Raw genomic sequence first — 23,976 nt, 5'->3', positions numbered from 1 at the left:
GAGTTTTAGTGGGCACTATTATCGCTTCATTTATGGAATTCCAAACACCGTGGCCCCATCTAGTGACAAAACCTGAAAGCATGCCTCTCGAGGTGAGAAAGTAAGGGTGGTTGTATTTAATTACGTAGTGGAGAGCGCGCAAAATATAAATTATGACAAGCACTTCTAGAAGAAAAAACAACAGTGTGCAGTTACAAAAATCAGCTATATAGTCCACATCGGGTACTACACCGAAAATAATAAGGTTTCAACACTAGATAGCACCTCAGTTGTTTTATGCAATTTTCAACGGCAAATTAAAATTGTAAAGTCTCTTTGATATAGTAGTGCTCGATCTGTACTATATCACGCAAGTTCTTTCCATCTCCACCACAATCTCATGACATATTTTGGCCAGTGTTCTATTCCTTTAAGCAGCTAGCCACACCACTCAAATTTCAGTTAATGGGGGTCCTATACTGAAATACTGAAAGTAATTTCCCGGGACTGATAAAAATGCCCCTTTAGTTATTTCACACTTGCAAGCTGGAACGCGAAAACTGCGATAAGATCTTACAGTGAAACTCCCTAAAATGCAGTAGCTGCATGTTTTCCAATAAACTTTATTTTCACCCATGCGTTTGCTCTTTTCTACTGCAGTCTGTGACACTATGTTGCAGGTTTATTCACGTCTGCATGATTTTACAACGGTGATCAGGAGCCAGTAAGTACAGGGTCCACAATGTTCAAGCGGTGCCAGTAAGCTCTGCCTTTGGCTTCTGTGAGATTCCAGCAACTAACTTTTTCAGCTCCCCGATAGCCTTTCCTGGATTCAGACCCTGCAAGAGATAAAATGTTTGTCATTAATTTGCAAGGTTTGTCCTGCATACAACTTTTGCATATGGTAGCATTCAGTTGATACACTCCCTGCTCATACACTCAAAATCGCGGTTAGTAAAAAGTCTTCTACAGAGTTATACAATCTGGTTAATATGTTCCCAGATTAAACGAATTCCCAGTTACTACATTAAGCATTTTGACAAAATGTGGTTGTATAATGGCAATCAACCGCATATATGCTAACAATGAGCAGGCCAAACGTACAGGCAGACATGAAAACTAAAACAGCAACATTCACCTACCGCGGTTGCTTTCCTGCAGTACCGAGGTGCAAAGGGATGGACCAGCAAGTACAAAAAAAACTAGCTAATGTATGAGGTGCACGTTCCCATGGAAGCACTTAGCAGTGCCTTAGGCGCATAGAGGCGCAGCCCATTCAAGAACTACCAGCTATGCGCTTACATACGAAATGTCTGGGTCTAGGGAACGCAGCACGAAGAACAAAAATGCAGTGACTGTCAGCTGTCCCGATGGCTTCTTCACAGTACAGTGGCTTTAGGGCACAAAGCATGCGGAATCAACCAAGCGATCCCGGCTTTGCAATGCCGTCAACGGACCGGATTTGTTAATATATATCTTTCTCGCACTTCGGAGAATGCAAATATGGACAGAATTCTGTGGGAACTAAACAAGGAGCTGTTCATATTTAACGTCAAGAAATGCTAATCTACACTTTTAGGCAGTGAAAGTATCAATACTAAATGCCTTGTACCTCCTTCAACAGTTAAGATTTTTCAAAATCAGGCAGTTCAGATGGTAGATTTCCCCAGTTAATACCCGTTTCCTAGATTTATAAATTTAAACATAGCAATGAGGTTCTACAGCATGTAAACACATTTCAAAAGCCGCTGTAAGTAATGTGCCATAATGCACACAACTCTGCAGTACTTACGGCAGGCATTAAAAGACCTTCTGCTTAACCTGTGGAGTTGCCTTGCAAAGACTAGAATTCTACCAAACCAACATTAATACTGCACATACAGTCGCCGACCGTTTTTTCGCACTTGAAGGGACCCGAAAAATGGTCCGAATAATCGAACAGTCCGAAAAATCCGTGAAGCACAAAAAATCACTTTATTCAGAGGAAATCGGCTTAAAAAAGTCGCCGATTTTACCTTGCGGCAAATTTCTTTTGCTGGCGACGATTTGCGCTTGTATTTTCGCCAAAGTTGTCGTTTCGCTGTACACGCTAGACAGCAAGTTCACAGCGTTTGTAATTTGTGCAAGCGATGGCTGTGGTAGGCCGCCCGAGTCGTCGTCGGAGTCCGACTCGTCTTCAGGTTGAAGAACCTGGCGTACAAGTTCGTCGTCCGTGAGGTCCGCACACATATCTAGGCCGTCGTCCACTTCAACAAACTCGCGGAACGTGGAGCCCGTTGGAATGTCCATTCCGTTCCCGCGAAAGGATTGACAGCGAAACGGCCAAAGGATTGACGGCGCGCCACTCGGTTGACGCAGTCGGAGAAACTCGTGTGACAACACGGCGGACGTATGAGACAAAGCACAAAGAGATAGCTGCCCGCGTCAGCGTTGGCGACAAAAGCAGGTTGATGGCGATGACAATCCGACTGCCACCTCGAAGTGGCAGAGATTGCAGGGGCCTCTCCTGGCAAAAATGGGGCACCGAAACCATGTCAAGCCAATCCAACTGCAGAGCCAATCCACCTCAATCCAAGATGGCGCTTGTTGCGCCGGCGAAAAGCCGATAAGATGGCAGATTTTGGCCTGCAGGGGACTGAAATTAGTCCGAAAAATCGAACTTTCGGACTTTTAAAGTCCGAAATATCCGTCGCGAATATGTATGCGCTTCTATGGGGTGACTGACGGTGCCTCACTGAAGTCCGAAATATCCTACAAGTCCGAATTATTGGAGTCCGAATTACCCGTCGGCTACTGTATTTTCTTCAAGGAAGCAAATATGAATAGAGCTGTTCAGGGTCAAAAAGAAAGGAACCTCAATTACCAATGTTTGATAATATGAGATTGACTGATGCCTTGGTTTAAGTGCGACAGGATACCAGAATATACAAGAAAAGATTTTATCAGACACTGATGTAATTCACAAACTGGCAAGAAACTAAGTGCTAATAAGCAATTTAGCAGGAAATCGAAATAACCTACAGTCGAACGCAACTCAAGAGCAAAGCGGCAAATACCCACCAAAGGAGGACCTCCAACCAATGGCATCAACCGCGATTTCTGCGGTTAATCTTACGGGCAGCTTATTCCGTGTGCGCTACAGCAGAGGCTAGGCATAAAAGTGAAGGAGACACGCCTTTGATACTGTGCCATGGTATGTATTGTTAGGAGTAGGGGCGCATGGCGTAAATGGGGAATTGAAGAGACTGTCAGGGCCCATTCTCCACGGAGCAAGGACAAAAGCCTGTCCCTTTAACTTTCCTGCCGGGCCTTCTCAGTAGAACCAAAGAATGTTGTCCTCAAATATAGTATTCCCTATGGTTTTCCGCTACGCGGTTAACCACCACGTCACGGGAAGCGGTCGATGCCATCGGATAGAGGGCCGGCCTCCTTTGATGGGTGTTTGCCGCTCCGTTCTCGAGTTGTATCTGACTATAGCACTTCTTATCAGTGCTGAATTTAGCATGCACCTGCATGCTGAATGTGCAGCATTTTATTTTCTGTATTCGGACCACAATTCCTTCTTTCCGATAAAAGATAGTTTAGCAAAAAGTACAAAGTAAGTTCATGAATCTAGCGAATCTAGCACAGATTCCAGAAAAAAAAAGAAAAAAGAAAAGTTTCCAGACCGCTGGCACAAAATAAAACAAACTGCAATTATGGACTTTGTTTATGGACAAGCTTTTCATATACAATTAAAGCTCCATTACATCTTCCTTTCATCTCACATTTTCAATGACAGTTCCAATGGACTATAATGTATATGTGCAGGAATTCTGACTTCCAGAATAAGCCAGGCCTAGTGCAGTTAGCCCTAGCAAGCTTGCACGTGAAGATATACATAATGCATTTAACCAAAATGTCAGGCACCGAAACTGCTGGAATTTTAAGCATCCAATTATAGCCTTAATTTTCAGAAACCTTCATGCAACAAGAAGTGTGAACATCAGTTACAACATAACACAGTCCAGGAAGCACAACTGTGCACTGATCATATGTTGCCGGTCTAGACTTCAATGAAAACCGCAAAAAAGAGAAAGAGAGAGAGAGGAGGATACCATGGTAATGACAAGTCTGATTAGCAGTAGTCCAATGATCTCATTGAGACCGATTTGAAGCCATGCGGCATGATGTCACCACACACAATCGAACTTGAGCGAGGCAATTTCTGTACGTTCGACAGCCCTCTTTTCGGAAAAATGTTCAGCATGTAATGAAGTCTCTCTGCTCTTTTCACAACTCCTTGTATACTGTATGTGGCGGCAGTGTCCCAGCACACAGTCACAGACACTGGTATACAGTCGAAACCTGCAATAACGAAATCGCCGAGGACAGCAAAAAAATTCAGTTTCGCGAGAATTTCGTTGCCGCGAAAATGAGACAGAAAAGATAGAAAACAGCCCGCATTTTTGACCTTTCAGGTCCAAGGTCTTCGAAGGCAGCATCTGATAGAATAGACCCATTTCGTCCGCATTATACACGTGCCACGACGATGTTGCCACCGGGTCCACTCCTGCCGCTTCGCCCGAAATCACCTTGGCCACAATATCGTGACGGGCTTTAAAGCGGCCCAGCCAGCCAGCGCTTGCTCTGAATTGGTCATGCCCGAGCATGCAGGCAAAGTCCAGAGCCTTCTGTTGCAGCAGTTTGCCAGACAAAGGCACTTTGTTTGCGCGCTGTTCACAGAACCAGGCAAACACCGCCTTGTCAACGTCCGGGAACACCGCAGCCGTCACTGTTTTATGCTGTGCTCGAGCACCATTCTCAAGCGCACCGAGAATGGCTGCCTTGCTTTTCAAAATTGTCGACAGTGAGCTGCATGCAATCCCGTACTCGTCGGCAATATCCATTTTTTTCCTGCCTTTTTCTGCTTGAGCAATGATGGCAGCCTTCTCTTGCAGAGACAAAAATCTTCGTTTTTTGGCTGGCGGAGACATCTTAAACGCAAACGTGCGGACTGCTGCTCATACACACCGCCACCACACACAACGAACACATGTGCACCGCTCGCAGGCCTAAAAGTGCAGCGCTGATGATCTAGTGTCGCCCCCTGATGGTGTCGCTGCGAGGCTGCCTTCCCTGAACATAGCCTCCGAGATAAACAACCACGCGGAACCGATCACAGAGGACACGCGCTGCGCCGGTATGGTGGCTAGCACCGGCTCAAGGTGGCTAGTTTTTAAAGTTGTTCCGGCTGCAAGGTTGCCAGGCGCCAATGCTCTCGCTGTAGCCACGCAAGCGCGCTATTGCAGTTTGCTCAATTTGAGTGCTTTTTTGACGCTGTTATTCATGATATGGGAGACAGTATGCGGACCGACGCTGCAGCAAATTTCGTTATCGTGGTATTGCGGTACAAAAATGTTTCGTTACCGAGAGATACGAAATACATTGGCCCCTATGGGCATTTGCCGGGATCTCGGAAATGTTTCGTTGCGGCGAGAATTTCGTATTCTCGAGATTTCGCTATCGCGGGTTTCGACTGTATGGCGTTAACAGACCACACAATAGGCCGTTGTCACATTACTTGTCTGACTGATACTTTCAGCAGATCCCCACTATAGTAAACTCTGATATGGTTACGTGAAACTTAAGTGCCAGTTCATCTTCCATAGACGACTGCACAATATTTTTTGTTTGCAGTAACGGCATTTTAATAAAAAACAGTCACAGAAAAATGCGTCAGGCTGTGGCGACATACACCCCATGAAATGACATCGCAGCACACTTGCAACCTAGGATCCTTAGGCAAATTTTAATTTTTCATCAAATAAAAAATGTTTTTAAAATGGCTTTCCTACCAGGCTCACAAGCTTTTAGGAGAAGCCAGCTTTACGAAGTCATTGCAGCCATCAGACAAAACATGCGGGGCATTAGGAAAAAAAATAATAATAATGTAAAGACAGCTATGAATGTGGAAAAAAGGCGGCACAGTCCATTGAGAAAGTAAAAGAGTGCAAAAGTGCAGAGAGAAGTAAACAAGGCAAGAAATGGACAAAAGTTTGCAGTACTGGGTAGCATAAAGCACTAGGCAGGGTGGAAAGTGGAGGAGCGTCATGTGCAAGGTTTTGCCACACTTCTCTGTGTCATGCACATTTCTCAACTACTGCCTATTAATTCTCTTAAATATTAGATACAGTGGAAGATGACACAGCATTCATGCAAAGCTTTGGTTTTCACATTACATCAAACTTGTGTCGTACTTGTAGCCGCACCGTATTCATGCTGAAATGGTACTTTCACAAGACGTAAATATAAAATAGGATAACTGAAAAAAAAAAAAAAAAAAAAAAAATGATTGCTTAAAGAGACAATAAATGAAGGATAGAAGGTATTTAGGCCCATTTCTTTTGCAAACCAACAAGACGAGTTTAGCAAGTATCCATTCAATTAGCAGACAGCATCTTCAAAGTAAGTTTGAGATCATCACCAAAAACAAATATAATAAAAACCCTGATACAGTATAAATTATTGCTGTTCCAAGTAGTGTACTATCACTTATGATTTTAATGTTGTGTCACTTGTGATCAGTCCCTTGGCTCAAAACAATACCTTTGTGGATGCACTTTGGAGTGGGTCAGGCAAACCACTCATGATTAAAAAAAGTAAATGCTAAGCATGTGTGTGAGAGAGAAAAGAAAGTTTAATGTTTTAATGAGAGGAAAGGCTGGGAAGTGGGCCAGCAGATACATGACCTTAGCCTGAAGGGAATGAAAGGGGTGCCAGCACAGTGAGTCATTCGTTACTAACCTTGGGGCAGGCCCGGGTGCAGTTCATGATGGTGTGGCAACGGAACATGGTGAAAGGGTCTTCCAAGCGCTTGAGACGCTCAACAGTGTTCTCGTCACGTGAGTCGATGACCCAGCGGTAGACCTGCATAAGTGCTGCCGGCCCCAGGTAACGGTTGCTGTTCCACCAGTAGCTAGGGCATGACGTGGAACAGCATGCACACAGGATGCATTCGTACAGTCCGTCCTGTGATGGGGGCAGCAAACAGGCTATCAGTAACTTCTCGGCAACGTTGTGAAAGCAATGAAATGGGCAGAACTGGCTGCAAAACACCGCAGTGCGCACAAAGATAGGTGTGCAAAGACAGACATGGAGCAAATTAGAAGCACAGAGGTATCAGTGTGATGGAAAACAAAATTTTAGGCACACCAATGGGAGTAACTTCACAGCAATCATTCTGACTCCCAACGTTCCATGCATAAGGTTGTCTTGAGTATTGGGCTAATGTCAGAGCAGCATTCAGATCATCTGACTCTTCCAAGGCATAAACTGAGGGCTAATTAATAGGGGGGGGGGGGGGGATAATTCTTCCCACAAGTGAGAAACTTCACATAAGAAAACAATGCTGTAGCTCATTTTTTTTTGCAGCAAAAATTTTAGAAGAAATAATGAGCCAAATGGGAACATTTGCAGAATGAAGTGAACCTGCTGTTAGCACCAAAGTACTTTGTGGAATCTTCTATTTGCAAGCTCTGAAAAAGTGGATCTGTTTCACTATATTTGTGACAACTGTTTGTACGACTGTGTCCTTTCTTTATTCAGAAACCGTTCAGAGTGCCACACCGATATTCATTAATGTAGCTAAGCTTAGTAGAGTATTTTGCATTGAATTTAGCAGATAATCAATATTGCTTTTATTAAAGTTTAAGACTGCCAGAACTTCTGATTGCTTCGAAGAGAAGTGTTTGCTCAGAATACAGATATAATCCAAAATCATGGCAGAAGGCCTCACAGACCACAACAATCTTTGTAGTAAAGCAGCTGACCAGATGACAACAAGGTAACAAAAAAAAAACTTTGTTTCTTTGAAGAGCTATCAGGGGCTGTGTAGTGAAGTTCCACGCACTCTCGATAGTCTTCCCTGTTCTTATTCCTGTCAAAGAGCTCAAATTTTCCAACAGCATACACCTTTTGGAGGCAATAATCAGATACAACTCAAAACGAAATGAAAAGTTCCCGTCAAAAGAGACCCTCTCGCCAATGACACTGACCGATCGTCATGAAGCCATGATTAATTCCCTTGCACCTGCCAGCCACTTAGGAAGGATGTCATGCAACCAGGCAAGGGAATTATCCGCAACCTCATGACAACAGGTTGACACTACTGGCTGGAGGGCATTTGCTGCTTCATTCTTAAGTTGTATCTGACTATTACAGACATCGTTTTAACAACCACAAGTAACTTTTGTCAGCACTGTGTCTAGATGTCCCAAGGAACAGAAGCAGCATGAATTGAACCAAGGCATTGAATGCTACGCCATATTCTGTCTACTTGAAGCAGGGCTACATGTGCATGGAGAAGAAAGCACATCGCTAAAATGTCTACACTGCTCATGTGCTTCAGTCACGGTCATGACTATAATGGATAAAACATAACACTATTTTGAGACTGTTCTCATTTACAAAACTGTTGTGTTTGGTAATAAAAATGCTTTTTGAATTTGTCTCAAGCAGACAAGCATGTGAGATACTACAGCAGTATTTTGGAATGTGCAATGATTATTGGTTCCTTCCTTCAATGTGAAACTAGGCATAGGTGGAACATCTCAGTTCGTTGAAAAAAGTGAGAAAAACCTTCTGTCAAACGTAAGCCAACTTTTCGCTTGGCCAAAACTACATGCGCTGCTGACATGCTTAGTCTACAGAACACAAAAGGCATTTAATAAGTTCTAGAATTGAAGTTAGCTCAACTTCTCAACAGATGTGATGGCTTCAAATCTGACTCACTGCCTCCTGAATGCACTTTGCTTTGCTGTGATCTCCCACACCAAATCACTAACATAAGCAGTTTTCTATTGTATGCACATAATGTCGGCACATGTAAAAAAAAAAAAAAAAAACCTGTATACACAATTTCATTCTGAGGGGGCATGGCAGCTGAAGCAATTTCGATTTTTAGTAGATAACGTTTAGCTATGCTTGGTGAATAAATATAGCTAAACAAGCTGACATTCAATGAGAAATAGATGCAACAATAACTTAGTTATTAAGCTACAAAAATAGTACCCACATTATGCAATTACATTATTTAGAATGATACCAACAAAGGTGTACTGAAAGAAAAAAAAATGCTATCAGTTTATTTTTACACCCTACAACTACTTAACAAAAATAAAATTGTACATTTCGATACCTATACATTTCTATGAAAAAGTGATGTACGGAAATATGGGACAAGCAAATGCAGAAACAGAGTTTTACAACATTCTTAACCTACATATGCCGCAACTTGGAGATTAAAAACAAAATATTTGTTTACATCAAATTCGTATTCCATTTCGATATTCAGAATCTGTATCTGTTTTATTAATAAAAATATGTTTTCCTAGCATCTAATTCTAAGCTGTCCTACAATGCGGAACATTACTGAATTGTACAATGCGGAACACTAGGAAAATGCACTACCTATTACGCATAGTTCAAACATTGTGTTCAAAAGTGTTCAAACATTTCACAAGATGTCTAATGTCACATTACTCATCACACGTGGTGGTGTTACCATGACAATGCACAAATCCTGCTTGCTTTTCTTGTGGAATCACAACGCGATGGATGCAGACTGCTTTTTGAAAAGACAGGCAGCTATTTCTGAAGGCACACAATGCATGAAACTGAAAGTTCCTTGGCGAATTTTGGTGGGTGTTAGTTCTTTCAGCCAATAAGAGAGAACCCCTGGTCTATATTAATGCTCAGGATTCAAAACAATTTGTGAAAGATTTCCTTCCTATCTGTCATGTGCCTCCATGCCACTTTACGAGGCACACCTAAACCATGCCTGCCACTCCAGGAAATGCTTAAGGCTATTATAAGGAGGCCATAGTGAATAACATTAAGCTAATTTAAACAAACACAAACTAAACCTCCCACCATTCGATTCTCCAATTCCCCTCTCCATGGAAATGCGGGAACAATATACAGAAATTAAGCCTGAAAAATTAGTAATTGCTAATCAAGTCCTTCCAGGCTCAATCTTGAAGACAGTTAAAGTCACAATTCCTATCACTGAGTCATGATGGGGGGAAAAAAAAAAAAAGAAAAAGGAGCAATCGTAAGGATTGTACCAGTTTTTTGCGGTCCGAAATGCTCTGCAGGTTCTGGTGTTCTCCAACCTTGACATCTGTCTTCTTCTGCAGCCAAGGCTGCACAGCCTTGTAGTGTTCATAAAAGAGTGTCATGTCCTGAAATTCAGAAAAACAACAGACAATACTATAATTGAATTTTTCACCTAGTATATAGATATAGTGCACCATAATAAGCCATGAAAAGTTCAAGGTAACTGCAAACGCTCACATGTATGCAGAGAAAAATGATGCAACAGTGGACATGAAGAAGTCTCTTCATTATAAAATTAATGCCGCTTACCTAGTAAGTTCAAACTGCAAACTGAGGTGCATTGTAAAAGAAAAAAAAAAAAGATAGTTTTTAAATTCGAGGGATTAAAGTTTAACAATTTAATTGCAGGTGCAGCGGTGGTGTAGCGGTAGAACATCCGCCTCACATGCAAGAGGACCGGGGTTCAAATCCCGGTACCACGCAATTCTCCACCGGATGAAGAAAAAAAAAAAAAGACAAAAAAAAAATCCGCGTGTAGATGGAATTGCATAAACAGACAGGTTTGGGGTGCGACCTGATGCCGATGAACACCTCCGGCAACGCACTCCCTCACCAGAACAGGAGTTGGCCACCCTGGTGCAGTAATTGGCCGCAACATCCTATAATAAGCTCCATAAACCCCCGGTCCTGTCACCAGCGGCTGCGGAACAACTGACCAAGGCGGCGGTCAGACCTGTGACGCAGCAGGGGGTGCTAAGAAAGCCTGGCTCCGCTGGACAGGCCGCCATTGGAAACTGACCCTGGCTACGTTTAACGCTAGAACCCTAGCTAGTGAAGCTAGTTTAGCAGTGCTGTTAGAGGAACTAGAGGGCATGAAATGGGATGTCATAGGGCTTAGTGAGGTTAGGAGGCCGAATGAAGGATATACTGTACTGAAGGAGGGAGTTACTAGCTGAGTTTGCAGAGCGCAATAACTTAGGATTCATGAATACCTTCTTCAGCAAACGGAAGAACCGGAAATGGACATGAAAAAGTCCTAACGGAGAGACTAAAAATGAAATCGACTTCATAATGTGTTCAACCCCCGCCATTATGCAAGATGTAGAGGTAATCGGGAAAGTGCGATGCAGTGACCACAGGATGGTGAGGTCCCAAATTAGCCTAAATCTGAAGAAAGAATGCAACAGATTAGTAAGAAAGGAACCCATCAACGAATTAGCGGTGAGGGGGAGGGCAGAAGAGTTCAGGATCTCGCTACAGAATAGGTATTCAGCTCTAACTGAGGATGGCGACATTACCCTAGAGGCAAGGAACAATAATTTCAGAGATATCATTACTGAGTGCGCGGTAGAAGTAGGCGGTAGGATAGTTAGAGAGGATACCGGTAAGCTGTCTAAGGAGGCGAAAGATTTGATTAAGAAACGCCAGAGTATGAAAGCTTCCAATCCAACAGACCAGATCGAATTGGTCGAGATATCAAAGCTAATCAATAAGCGCAAGGTGGCCGATATAAGGAAGTATAACATGGAGAAAATTGAGCATGCTGTAAAGAACGGGGGAAGCCCTAAAGCGGTAAAGAAAAAATTGGGCACAGGCAAAAACCAGATGTATGCGATAAGGGACAAGACGGGCAACGTCATCACTAATATGGAAAAGATAGTCAAAGTAACCAAGGAGTTCTATACAGATCTCTACAGTAGCCAAAGTAGTCAGGACCGTAATGAGATTGGCGGTAGGAAAAAACAGTCAGGCGTTCCACCAGTGACGAAGGACAAGGTCAAGAAAGCACTAGAAACTATGAAAAGGGGGAAATCAGCTGGAGAGGATCAGATAACTACAGATTTGCTGAAGGACGGGGGGGGATATCGTGCTAGAAAAACTGGCCACCCTGTATACGCAGTGCCTGGTGTCATCGACGGTACCGGAACCATGGAAGAATGCAAACATTATCCTCATTCACAAGAAAGGGGACTCTAAGGACCTTAAAAATTACAGACCAATCAGCTTACTGTCTGTTACGTATAAGGTATTTACTAAGGTAATAGCTAATAGAATCAGGACAACCTTAGACTGCAATCAAGCAAAGGATCAAGCAGGGTTTCGGAAACGGTACTCTACTATCGATCATATCCATACCATCAATCAGGTGATAGAAAAATGCTCGGAATATAACCAGCCCTTATACATAGCATTCATTGATTACGAAAAAGCATTTGACTCAGTTGAAACCTCGGCGGTGATGCAGGCATTGCGAAATCAGGGGGTAGACGAGCCATACGTGAAAGTGCTGGAAGATATATATAGTGGCTACACAGCAACCATAGTTCTGCATAAAGAAAGTAACAAAATTCCCATAAAGAAAGGTGTTAGGCAAGGAGACACAATCTCCCCAGTACTATTCACAGCTTGTTTAGAGGAAGTATTCAGAGACTTGGAATGGGAGCAGTTAGGAATAAGGGTAGATCGAGAATACCTCAGTAATCTGCGATTTGCTGATGACATTGCCTTGCTAAGCAACTCGGGGGATGAACTGCAAATAATGATTGATGACCTAGACAGGAAAAGTAGAAAGGTAGGCTTGAAAATCAATATGCAGAAGACTAAGGTAATGTTCAACAGCCTCGGGAAGGAACAGCAGTTTACTAATACTGGAATTAGTAGGCGAATATGTCTACTTAGGACAGGTAGCAGCCGCAGATCCGGACCATGAAAAGGAAATAACAAGAAGAATAAGATTGGGATGGAGTGCATTTGGCAAGCACTCGCAAATTATGACTAGCAGCTTACCGGTATCGCTCAAGAGGAAAGTATACAACAGTTGCATCTTGCCTGTACTCACCTATGGGGCTGAAACGTGGAGGCTAACCAAGAGAGTTCTACTTAAGTTGAGGACAACCCAGAGGGCTATGGAACGCAAAATGGTAGGGGTAACATTAAGAGATAGAAAGCGTGCAGAGTGGGTCAGAGAAATAACTCAAGTTACCGACATTCTAGTAGAAATTAAGAAGAAATGGACATGGGCAGGACATGTAGTGCGAAGAGAGGATAACCGATGGTCGCTGAGGGTAACAAACTGGATTCCAAGGGAAGGAAAGCGTAGCAGGGGGCGGCAAAAAGTTAGGTGGGCTAATGAGATTAAGAAGTTCGCAGGGGTCAAGTGGATGCAGCTAGCACAGAAACGAGTTAAGTGGAGAAATATAGGAGAGGCCTTCGCCCTGCAGTGGGTATAATCAGGCTGATGATGATGATGAATTTTATTGCTTACCAATCTTAGTCTTTCTCTTCACTATGCGTTATTAACATAAGGGCTACCTAATAAGTCGCCGACCATTTTTTTCGAACTCGGCGGGACCCGAAAAATAGTCTAAGTAACCGAAACAGCGCAAAAAGTCTGCAAACTTGAAAAAAATAATTTTTTGCAAAAAATCACCTTTACCAATCAGATACTGCACCGGCCCCCATGTTTCGTTTATATGTCGATAATAGGGAATTATAGCATAATGCAATCCACTACTGTGATCAGGTTCTGCGTGCTGCCCATGCGCATGCCTGACTGGTGCCGACGCGGTAGGTGTGCACGCCGCCGGGAAGCAACTCTCTCACGGCGGTCACCGCATGCACGGTGGTGCCCCGCAGAAGTAGATCGTGCTAAGCTGTAACCACTATAGCCCTCCAGTTAAAATATCTCGGCCAGTCATGCTTTCGTCATGTCCATGCCACTTCACGACGTACTGTGACGCACAGGTCCTGCTCATGGCGCGAACAAATGCATGTGACGCACTAAGCAGTAACATTCAGCTTCCATTTCTACGGCTAACGAAGGTACCAAAAACCATGAGATGAAACTAACGGGGAAAAAAAACTAGCAGAATGAGAGCCTATGTTCCATTTTCCCGTTCGATTGCACGCTCTAGGCTACCGCGATGACAAGGCCAAGCATCGAGCCTTCCATTATTGCCACTGCCTGCAATGATGCCCAGAGAGCCAAGCTAGTCTCTTCGCCTAAGCTTTCGAGACTGCAGGCACAGGTTGCTTGCGACAACAATGTCCGTTTGCAAAATGGACACGGGCGGTTCTTGAATGAAATCCAAAATATCGCGCAACTTAGAATTATTGGGGTCCGAAAAATCGGTGACTACTAGCAAATTTAGAACACAAATCATCATAGTCGCTTTGCACTTAAATTCCTCTATTTTAGTGGTTGCTTATTAAGAGCTTTCTTGGTGTGGACTTTAACAAGGACACAAACTGAGAGTTATTAGTAAATACTCATATTAGGGCACTAACTACAGATAACTCAGGCTTAACTACTATATTAAAAGCTGAAATAAAGATAACACTAGCAGTATTTGGCATGCTATATCCACTATTGCCATCAATGCACTAACTATGCAGAGTAGCTTCCGACTTCATTTATATGAAGAGCAGACCACTCATCACACACTCCGTTCTTAATTCTTTTGTAACAAGTACCACCATATCAAAGCACGCTACTCTGTCCAACTGCCCATCTATGATTCTTGTGTACTTCGATGCAGTGATGTACTTGTGTACTTCGATGCAGCAAGAAATGTTAAGAATAATATACCACCACAGCTGTGGCCCAGTGGCTTCAACACCCACCCTGTATGAAGGAGGAGTGAGATTGGATTCGGACCAGTGTTGCCAAGCGACCACTGGATTTCCAATAAATACAAATTTTCTCCTGGCCTGGTGAATGGCATTTGTCGGTATTCTTTGGCCAAGCTTGCCTTCTGCCATTGTCACCTAATCATTACCATCATCTTAAAAGAGTTCAGAATACTGTACATTGAATTCTCCTTTAAACTCCCAAGTGCCTGACCAATTGGTAACTATAAAATACAAACAAGCAAGAAAATGCACAAAGTCATACACTACAGCCAGTATGCATACACTTACCGGAACCAGGTCCTTGACCACATACATATGTGGAAGAGGGTAGATCTTTGTGGACTTTGTTGTGTTATCGTCAATTTTACTACAAAAAAAAAATGGTAAGTATTATTTTAAGGAATTTCAGTCATGTCACCATGAAACCTTCCCCATAAGCAAAAGCATGGCAACACATCAACATCAAGATCAACAATGTGTTTTACAGGTTTCCTATGATAATTAACACACAAGGTATCACAAATTATCCTTCCATTATCTTTTTTTCTTCTATGCTATGCTACAGTTGCAATATGTCATCCGAGACCTTCTTTTAAAGGAGCCTAAAGATGAATTTTTAGGAACCAGTATTTTACCCATCTTTATGTACTACTCTAGTGCTGAAAACTATGATCAGTGAACATGATATTGACAGTACACTTGCAAAAATAATGAACTAAGAGCCAATACAGACCCAGCTGCCAGACATTAGAAGGTTTTAGTATAGCATGTTTGTTCAAGCTTCCACAGCCAAATTTTTAACAGCATTGCGACAAATGCCTCGTTGTCGACAGATTCATTGGATAAAGAACATAGCTTAAGCTGATAATTGTACAAAATTGTACATCATGCAGCGCCATCATCAACTAAACCTCAAATCGCTTCACCAGCGCATTAAAGGGAACAATGCCTTTTTATCTAAGGACCCACTAGAAAGAGCTTAATCTGTAATAAAATGTGATAAAAACTTTTGGAAGAAAAACCATAATGCACTTAACATAAAAGTAGTAATTTGCCAAGATATGGTCACGTGGAATGGAAAAATATAACTTCTTAATTTCAAGATGCCACTTAAACTTGTTTTATGCGATTCCCAATACCAAATTGCAAAGATTAACCCCATTTTGTATGATGGTCAATTCTTACGTTGTCAGGTCAGATACTTTTCACTCCAACTCAATCTAATGACGCATTCTGCTCAGTTGCTGGCCCCTAAATGCATTAAAGGTAGCTGCAGTTCATAAAATAAATGTAACCATATGCTTGTCTGATAAAAACATTTTCGAATGAAATTTTTCCCCAGAGAAGAAGATGCTTCCTTATGTAATAGCAAGTCAGCATTATCTTCTCTGTATCAGCAATATAAACAATGAGTATTTGTAGAAAGCAGCTCTGTACCAGATACAAGCCAGGGTGTTGGTGCCATTAATATTCATAGCACAAGAACCACAGATGCCTTCTCTGCAAGACCTCCGAAAGGTCAGTGTTGGATCAATTTCATTCTTGATTTTAATCAGGGCATCTAGCACCATCGGACCGCACCTGCAGACAAAGTCATAATATGCACCATGGGTTACCACTTTACACAGACACAGGACGGTGTTATGCAACATAACATGCCCAAGAAGTTTGACCTGATTTCAAAGCCGAAACATGTTTAATTATTATTACAGCCTTCGTGTTAAATGCTGATATGTACTTATGCTTAAATTTTCGGAGAATCAGGGGCCATACTTTGTAAGGATTTATTTTATTTTAGTATTATTTTCAGATTCATTTGGTAGAGATGCCACCATTTATTTGCTTTTTCATCAACAAAACAACTCAATAAGTGGCATCATGATTTATATTTCTTTGTGTTCATCTTTTCAATGCCTGTCAAATGAATCGTCATGCTAGCTCACTTGGCAGCATTGACTCTAGTCAGCCAATGCCCATAACACAACGCTACTATAACTAGTGCCCATAACCTCAACACTGCTGCAGGTTTCGTTTGTTTGAAATTAAGTTGCTCATCGCCAATCTAGAAAGCTCCTATCATTATAGCTATGCCTGCTGCAATCATAGCATGTTAATGTAGGCACACTTCAAAGCTTGTAATAATATGTTGATATTGATTTACAAATGACCAGTTAATATCACGCACAAGACAGTAATTACATAGCTTGAACATGGCATGCAAAAAATAATTCCTTCCGCCTTGTGCAGGGTAGCAAAGCGATTTGATTTTACAGTTAACCTTCTCATCTTTCAATCTCCTCGTCAACTGTGACACTGAATGCAACTAACTGGAATTGCAGATATGATCTTTGAAGACACTACTATTACTCATTTCTGCGTGTTTGTACTAGTTACATAGATGTGTATATGTCACGAACCAATCCAATAATGAGACCCCCCCTTCATCTCCTTCATGGCTTTCGTCACGATGTGAACAGTATATCTTCGCCTTATTTGAGCGCCTCGGCAAATACAACAACTATCCTTCAGAAACAAAAAAAGTAGAATTGAGATAAACCATAAAAGTACAAAGTGGTAGCAAACTAACTTGTTGAGATCAACCTCATATGTCTGGAGACGAGGCTTGTCCCCCTTCTTCTCAGGATCCTGCAATGAAGACTCATTGTTATGCGCAGTCAGTACAAAGTATGAGCATGCTCACAATTTGATGACAGTGCAGGATTAATTCAGGTGTTAAAACTGGAAGATTCAGCAAGTCAGCATTATCTTCTTCTCAGTATCAGCATATAAACACAAAATATAAACACAGCAGGCACAAAATGACTTATGAAAAAAAAAATTAACCCACAATATTGTGAACTAAGTTTTCTTTAGATTCCATAAACTTTATCAATGAATTGCACAGTTTTCCGTAAACGCAGCTCACGGACTACTTCAACATAAACGGTAATATATAGCTCACCCATCTGTAGACTTCAAACTTCTTGACGCCCTTCAATTCAGCTGGCGCGGCAGCTGCGGCAGCCGCATGTCTTACCTACGGAAAAAAAAAAAAAAATGAAAACATGCTTAGCAGCACAGCAACAAGGCAAGCATATTTACGTAATCACGAGCTCAGCAGTGACCATAAGCACGAGCCTACTGGCGTTACTGCAGGCAGCGCAGCAAGCAAGTCAGTCGCTTTCTGCACAAGGGACGCATTTCACTAGCATCTAAATATGTGTCAGAGTTAAGCACGACACCAAAACGTCATGCAACAAACTAGGCGAGACGTTCATGGGGTTGCCTGTTACGACTAATAACCTTCACTAACGTCTTCGAATGCCGGCGGCCCATTTCAAGGAACAAAAAGATCGTAAGGTTGTAAAATGCATCACTTGATGTCAGGTTCTGCTGCAAGCACTAAATTCTGATTTTCAATCAAGGGGGGAAACTTGAGAAAGAAAACGAAAGTTTGAGGGTACCATGACCTCGAAAGTCAGGATGGCAGTAACCAAACTCTTTCACTTGAACAAATCAGCCGAACCAGTTCAACTATATGAGAGAATGCAGCTTACAATCGCTAATCTGGCGGTGTACGATGGTAAAAAGAGAGCCTTCTTCAAATAAACAGATGCAGCCATGGTTCAGGAACGGAGAACACGAACGAGTGGGACCTGTCCAGTCACGAACAGGAACAGGAACACGCGGCTACGACGTAGGCCAAAAGGGATCGGGCAAAGCCAACATTCTACTTTTTACACGGTTAAAAGTTTACTGTACATTTACCATTTAATTATTTTATGTCAATGTTTAAACTTAAATATTAAACTTGTTCGCAAATTTTTGCCACAGCTTGTATGTAATGTTCGACTGTGTGTTGCAGTGTAGCCGAGACAAGCCAAGCTCGTTTACGAAAAAAAAAAAAATTCTGCAATCGAGCGGCAATGCGAGGCTGCACCTAGCAAAGTGGGAGTTGATAACCGCAAAGAATATATTCCGCCGGACACACTCGTTGACGTGCAGTAAGAATTAAAAACTTGTCGATATGTCCTCCGGCGACGACTACCAGTGTGCCGAGTTGGTTGAAAGAGATAACTTCACAGAGGAAGAACTTTCGATACCGCCGGTCAAGTACGAATGTGAGTATGTTTCGCACGTATCATTTTGTGCTGAGATCTGTTGCTGTAAGGTTAAGGATGCATTTCTATCTGATGTGCTTAGTCATACGGGATAGTTTACCTGAAGTGCTACTTTCGCTTCGGCGAGTCTGTAACCACAACTCGCTTAATACCAAGTCTGCCAAATTTCATTGTGTGAGTTTAGCCTGCTGTTTGACTTTATGTCGTTTGTTGTCCAAGCGCTAGTTGTTGACACTTTCTTCGTTCGCTTTCATTTCGCTTACTCAGCCCGAGTTCAGACGTGTGTAAGTACGTATTGCAGTGTCCTTGTTCTTATGGAACCGATGCCTGATAGTGCTTTTGCATGACATATGTAAATTGTCATTAGATACTACGGCAATTTTTACCATTTCTGCTTATTTCTTAATTGTGTACTTGTGTTCGACAAATTTTATTTCTTTGCAGATCTCGACCACACTGCCGATGTTCAGTAAGCCTTGGTTACATTCTTTTCCAGTTTTGAAAATAAAATAAATGATCATAATTCACTGTGTGATTATTTTATTCTCTGTTACAGGCTTCACGGATGTATCCTGTCTGATTAACTCTGCAACAAGAGTGTCTGCATATAACAGGCACCCTTGTTGACAAGCAACGTACAACAAGAAAAGTGTCATGAATGTTGTGAAAATAGTATGAAAATAATATTTATTAAGCTGAGTGCTAGCAGGTACCCGGAGGCACACGAGTTTTGGCTCGAGTTTCTGTAATCTTTGATCGTCTCTGCCATAATGAAAGGGGCAGCATGGCGGAAAAAGCTGATATTTTCTCAATGCTACTCATAATTCATGGCACTTGAAAAATCCAAACAAACTGACAAAGCAGAAATGCATGCCATTCACACTGTTTTGAGAGCAGGACTGTTACTCTGTGTTACGAAACAGTGGCTTGCGACGGTGCCTTAATAAGTTGGTCAGCTAAGTTTTTCTCCAAACCCTTTGCTCTTCTTTAAAAGCGTTATACCTACCTTGGTAACTGCACTGGTCCTGTATGTGCTACTTTAAAACAAGGCTACTTCACATCTCTGGTATATGAAGTAGTTGTGGTTAGCTTTAGTGAATGTTTAAGCGAAAGGAGTGCAGATGAAGTGTATTTTGCAAAGGAAATTTTTCCCACATTCTGTTTGCCGATGACTATTCAATGGAGTTTTGTGCGCAGTACAGCACGTAACCCTATAGAATCCATGGCAGCAGTTTTTGTTGAAAAGATTTATTAGTTTTTGCTAGCACTGATATACACTGCAAGCAACAACATTTAACAAAATCGTTCATAGCGTTGATACTTAACAAGACCTTCAAAGGGGGTGAAGACTTGAAAGAAGCTTTTGAACAGGTAAGTATTCCCTTGTTACGTAAGCTACAGACTGACCATGGTGATCAGTAAACAGTTGACCTTTTTTCATTCTATGCAGGTAGCTGTTGCAATGTTTGGCTACATGACAGAAATTGATAAAGTCGAAATTCGTGCCACCTGTGATATTGCAGCAGAAGGTATGCTGTGCTATCTATCTGGTTATTTTTCTCCTCCCTTGCCTTCCTCACATATTTATTTGTGCTTCGCATACTCTATGATGGGGCATTACAAAAAGGGAAGTGGTGAGTGAGTAATTAAGGCATTTTCCTTATTGCACCATGCTGCGGTGGTGCAGTAGTTAGGGCGCTCGACTTCTGTGCCCGAAGATGTGGGATCGAATCCTGGCTACAACGGTCTTTTTTTGAAGGAGGTGAAAAGCTAGGTGCCTGTGTGCTGTGCGATGTCTATGCTCGTTAAAGAACATCAGGTGCTTGAAATTTCCGGTGCCTTCCACTATGGCATCTCTTATAGCCTGAGTCACTTTGGGAAGTTCCCCATAAACCAAACCATTTTCTTTGTAGCAGTTATGTGCAGTTCCTTTAGCAACTACACCTTTTGTAGAACTCTGTCCGCATTCTGTACACTACATACATGCGAGTAAAGTCTTAATGCTATTTACTGTGTAGGCTTAATGGTCTTGATTTTCATGGTGAAGGTCCCTAACAAGATGTTCTTTTTATCACATAAAGATTTCAGTATGCATTAAAAAGCTTTGGATAATGAAAATTAATCCACATTCCTCCACAATAGCTAACTTCATAGCCAACAGTGTAGGTCCAATGTTTTATAATCTCGATCTCCAAAAATTTTATTTACAGCTTTGTATAAGATTTCTGAACTGATGATATTGCTGCCCAACTATATATATATATATACATAGGTAGACGAGTTTATTGCTTGAAAAGGCAGAGAGGTCGGTCCGAAAGTTGAACATCTGGCCTGTTACTTTGCACTAAGGAAAGCGAAGAGGAGAAGAAAGAGGGTCGTGATGGGTGATGATGTGGTGAGAAGCACGAAAATATATACAGGCTTGGTAACTTGCATCTCAATCGCGTGTTGAGTGTTGAGTCCGGTGTCACTCAAGAAGTGACAGAAAGCCTGCATTGTCTGTACAGCTAAATTTCTGTACGCATTAAAAAACCTTGGGTAACGAAAATTGATCCACAGCCCTCCACTACAGCTAACCTTAGAGCTGGGTACTTCCCAGTGCCTTTAAGTAACATACTTAATAGATATGCTAGCAAGGCAAGGATGAAATGGTGATGTTAATAGTGCTCTCACAATCACTGTTATGGTATCTAGTCGTTGGTCATGACAAGTGTTACATGTAAACACCTTCCAATGCATTGATTTGTACATATAATGTGTTATAATGGCTGAGTCTTAACTGAGCCTGGCCCTCATTGTTATGCTTCTCTGTGTCCTGGTGCTTAGTAGCTTGCATTTATATGAACATACTTCTGATTGTGTTTGCTTTAACTCCTTACTGCTCAGACAAAAATGCAAAAATTAGCCAATAAAGAGCAAGCCTTTTTGCAGCTTCAGTAAATATTTTAAATATCCTTTAATTTATGGATGAAAGAAGAAAGCGCAGAAAAGCACACTTGCCAAAAGTGGCTACTTGAAGCACTGACATTATTGCATTGTTATACCACTCTGGGGAATCAAAAAACAAAAATGCTGAATTTCACCAATGCTGACAACCTTAAAAAACAAATGCAGTGTCCTTCGTTAATGCCACTGCTGCTGCTTGATGTCACATTACAACTGTGCAGTGGAGTTTAACAAGTAAGACTTCGTGTTACATTGAAAATGGTGCTCTTAGTTGCATCATGATAGGTAAGTATTGTAGAGTTAGTGGTAAGCTTTATTTAGCATGTTAGCCTTCACTTTTAATGGTGCATTAGGCATAGGACTATAGGACTAATTGAGATTTTTGCCACAGAAGAGGAAAGAACCTTGAGGTCATGGTCATGTATGCATGTTAGCAACACTAAATCAGCATTTGTTCCCCAACCCCAAGCGCTCTTAACCTGCATGCTGCGAAATGTGAAAGTGAGTCTAAACTCGTTTTCACAACACCTCTCTGAAGTTAAAGGGCCCATGAAAAGCTATTTACTAAAACTAGAAGACACACACTTGCAATAGGTATCCGATCAGTAGTTTCCACAACGGAAAAATTTTTAAGCTACCTTCGTTAGTACTTAACATGTTGGCAATCAAAAATGATGCTCCTCCTCTCCCGACTCAGCTTGGCCCATGCCAGCACGCAAAAAAAAGATGAAAACAAGTCGCGACGGCTTCCCACCACGTCCCGCCCTGCCTATGTAGTTTGGGACTGTCCAGCGAGTGGGTATGCCCAGCAAGCCCCAATGACGTCATAGAGGAGATTTGCATGCGGGGATGTGTCACCTAAATCTGTTGCGAATGGCCACCAGTAACGTCTCCAAAACGTTATTTGTAAATTACAGGCTCCACACAAAAGCTTTCAAATTTGACTTGAATACTCATAAGGACCACCTTTATGGATTTCTTGCATTAGGATATTACCGCAAGTAGTATTTCAGGGACCCTTTAAAGAGAAATCACAAAGTTTGTTTCTTGCAGCTGAAGACATGGTTGGCCTGCTTTTTCACTTTTTGGATGAACTGCTGTTTGTGTTCAGCGCAGAACCGTTTATCATAGGAAAGGTAAGGCATTGTCAGAGCTAAAAAAATATAGCTGGAAATTTACTCTTTGCCTCGTGTGCCTATTTGGAGCATAGTTTAGACATTGATTGTTATGTCTGATCCTTTTTTTATTTTTTGCAGAAAGTCGAAATTCTTGAATTCGACAAGGAAGCTTTTAGAATAAAGGCACGAGTGTAAGTACTATAGTGGTATGATGACCTATTTGCTTGTGGTGAAGAAATTCATAACCACTTAAAGCTTAGGGCCTTTTGTGCCAAAGGTTTGCTGAAGTTTCTCACTTCTTGCAGGTATGGTGAGGTATTCGAGCTTGGAAAGCATCCTCAGGCAAGGATTTTATAATTATAGTAACAGTATTGTGCATAGTGCATGCCAATTGACTACAAATTGGAGAAGGAAATTTAAGAAGGATTACCTTGATCATACTGCACTCACCACATACATTACTTAATGTTATCTCAGAGCTTTTCTAATCACTATTTAATACTAGCATCTTACAACATGGCCACTATAATTCATTGCACACAATTTAATTATGCATGTCTAACATAGATATCGTAAGTAAATCTGCCACAAAGCATGTAACCGTGTTCTCAGTCAGTTGAATGCATATCATTCCCATGTTGCTCTTTTCCTTTGGCAGGGCACCGAAGTGAAAGCAATCACATATTCTAATATGCAAGTATGGGACAAGCCAGGACAGCATGAAGTGTTTGTAATTATTGACATATGAATAAATTATAAAGTTGCCAATTTTCTTCGTAATGAACAAGTTTAATAATATGCAAGAGTTGCTGTTACTCTTCATTAAAAGAAATGGCAAGATTATGTTTGCGAACTGGAAATTCTGCTATTGGGACACCATACTTTGTACACTGACCATGATAACAGAGTTGTGATGCTACGGAGAGTGCTAAGGATCTCTGGCTCTGGACAGGCCGCCATTGAGAGCTGAACCTCACAACATTTAAGGCCAGAACCTTGTGTAGTGATGCTAATCTAGCAGTGCTGTTCATGGAACTAGTGGGCATTAAATGGGATATAGGGTTTAGAGGAATAGGAGGACA

General features: G+C 41.8%; 2 protein-coding genes across 2 annotated transcripts; one reads left to right on the top strand and one right to left on the bottom strand.

Moving 5' to 3' along the window:
- Window positions 1-582: 582 nt before the first annotated feature.
- On the bottom strand, window positions 583-18,453 carry LOC146191055 (succinate dehydrogenase [ubiquinone] iron-sulfur subunit, mitochondrial-like). Its single transcript, XM_084601490.1, has 8 exons — window positions 18,267-18,453; window positions 17,672-17,746; window positions 17,297-17,355; window positions 16,147-16,290; window positions 14,998-15,076; window positions 10,086-10,202; window positions 6,766-6,990; window positions 583-818 (listed from the first exon to the last, which is right to left on the bottom strand). Exons 1-8 carry the CDS (start codon window positions 18,330-18,332, stop codon window positions 726-728), a joined length of 858 nt encoding a protein of 285 aa, XP_084457616.1. The 5' UTR covers window positions 18,333-18,453; the 3' UTR covers window positions 583-725.
- Window positions 18,454-18,595: 142 nt separating this feature from the next.
- Window positions 18,596-23,701, top strand: Archease (protein archease). Its single transcript, XM_084601492.1, has 9 exons — window positions 18,596-18,830; window positions 19,275-19,299; window positions 19,387-19,397; window positions 20,170-20,201; window positions 20,281-20,359; window positions 22,830-22,912; window positions 23,033-23,085; window positions 23,200-23,236; window positions 23,553-23,701. The coding sequence occupies exons 1-9, from the start codon at window positions 18,737-18,739 to the stop codon at window positions 23,640-23,642; spliced, it is 504 nt and encodes a 167-aa protein (XP_084457618.1). The 5' UTR covers window positions 18,596-18,736; the 3' UTR covers window positions 23,643-23,701.
- Window positions 23,702-23,976: the final 275 nt, after the last annotated feature.

Source organism: Amblyomma maculatum, chromosome 4, assembly GCF_055883805.1.
Source record: "Amblyomma maculatum isolate TAMU_Amacu chromosome 4, ASM5588380v1, whole genome shotgun sequence".
Lineage (NCBI taxonomy): Eukaryota > Metazoa > Arthropoda > Arachnida > Ixodida > Ixodidae > Amblyomma > Amblyomma maculatum.
The sequence above is the reverse complement of the archived record's forward strand: the minus strand, read 5'-3'. Positions and strand labels throughout refer to the sequence as shown.

What these genes read in the sequence shown, in the direction of transcription:
- LOC146191055 (XM_084601490.1), bottom strand. Translation starts at nt 18,332, where the DNA reads ATGGCTGCATCTGTTTATTTGAAGAAGGCTCTCTTTTTACCATCGTAC. An exon ending in ACACCGCCAGATTAGCGATT is followed by an intron (nt 17,747 to 18,266) that starts GTAAGCTGCATT and finishes TTTTTTCCGTAG; the next exon opens with GTAAGACATGCGGCTGCCGC. An exon ending in GCACCCGGGCCTGCCCCAAG is followed by an intron (nt 819 to 6,765) that starts GTTAGTAACGAA and finishes TATCTCTTGCAG; the next exon opens with GGTCTGAATCCAGGAAAGGC.
- Archease (XM_084601492.1), top strand. Translation starts at nt 18,737, where the DNA reads ATGTCCTCCGGCGACGACTACCAGTGTGCCGAGTTGGTTGAAAGAGAT. An exon ending in CTGTGATATTGCAGCAGAAG is followed by an intron (nt 20,360 to 22,829) that starts GTATGCTGTGCT and finishes TGTTTCTTGCAG; the next exon opens with CTGAAGACATGGTTGGCCTG. An exon ending in AACCGTTTATCATAGGAAAG is followed by an intron (nt 22,913 to 23,032) that starts GTAAGGCATTGT and finishes TATTTTTTGCAG; the next exon opens with AAAGTCGAAATTCTTGAATT.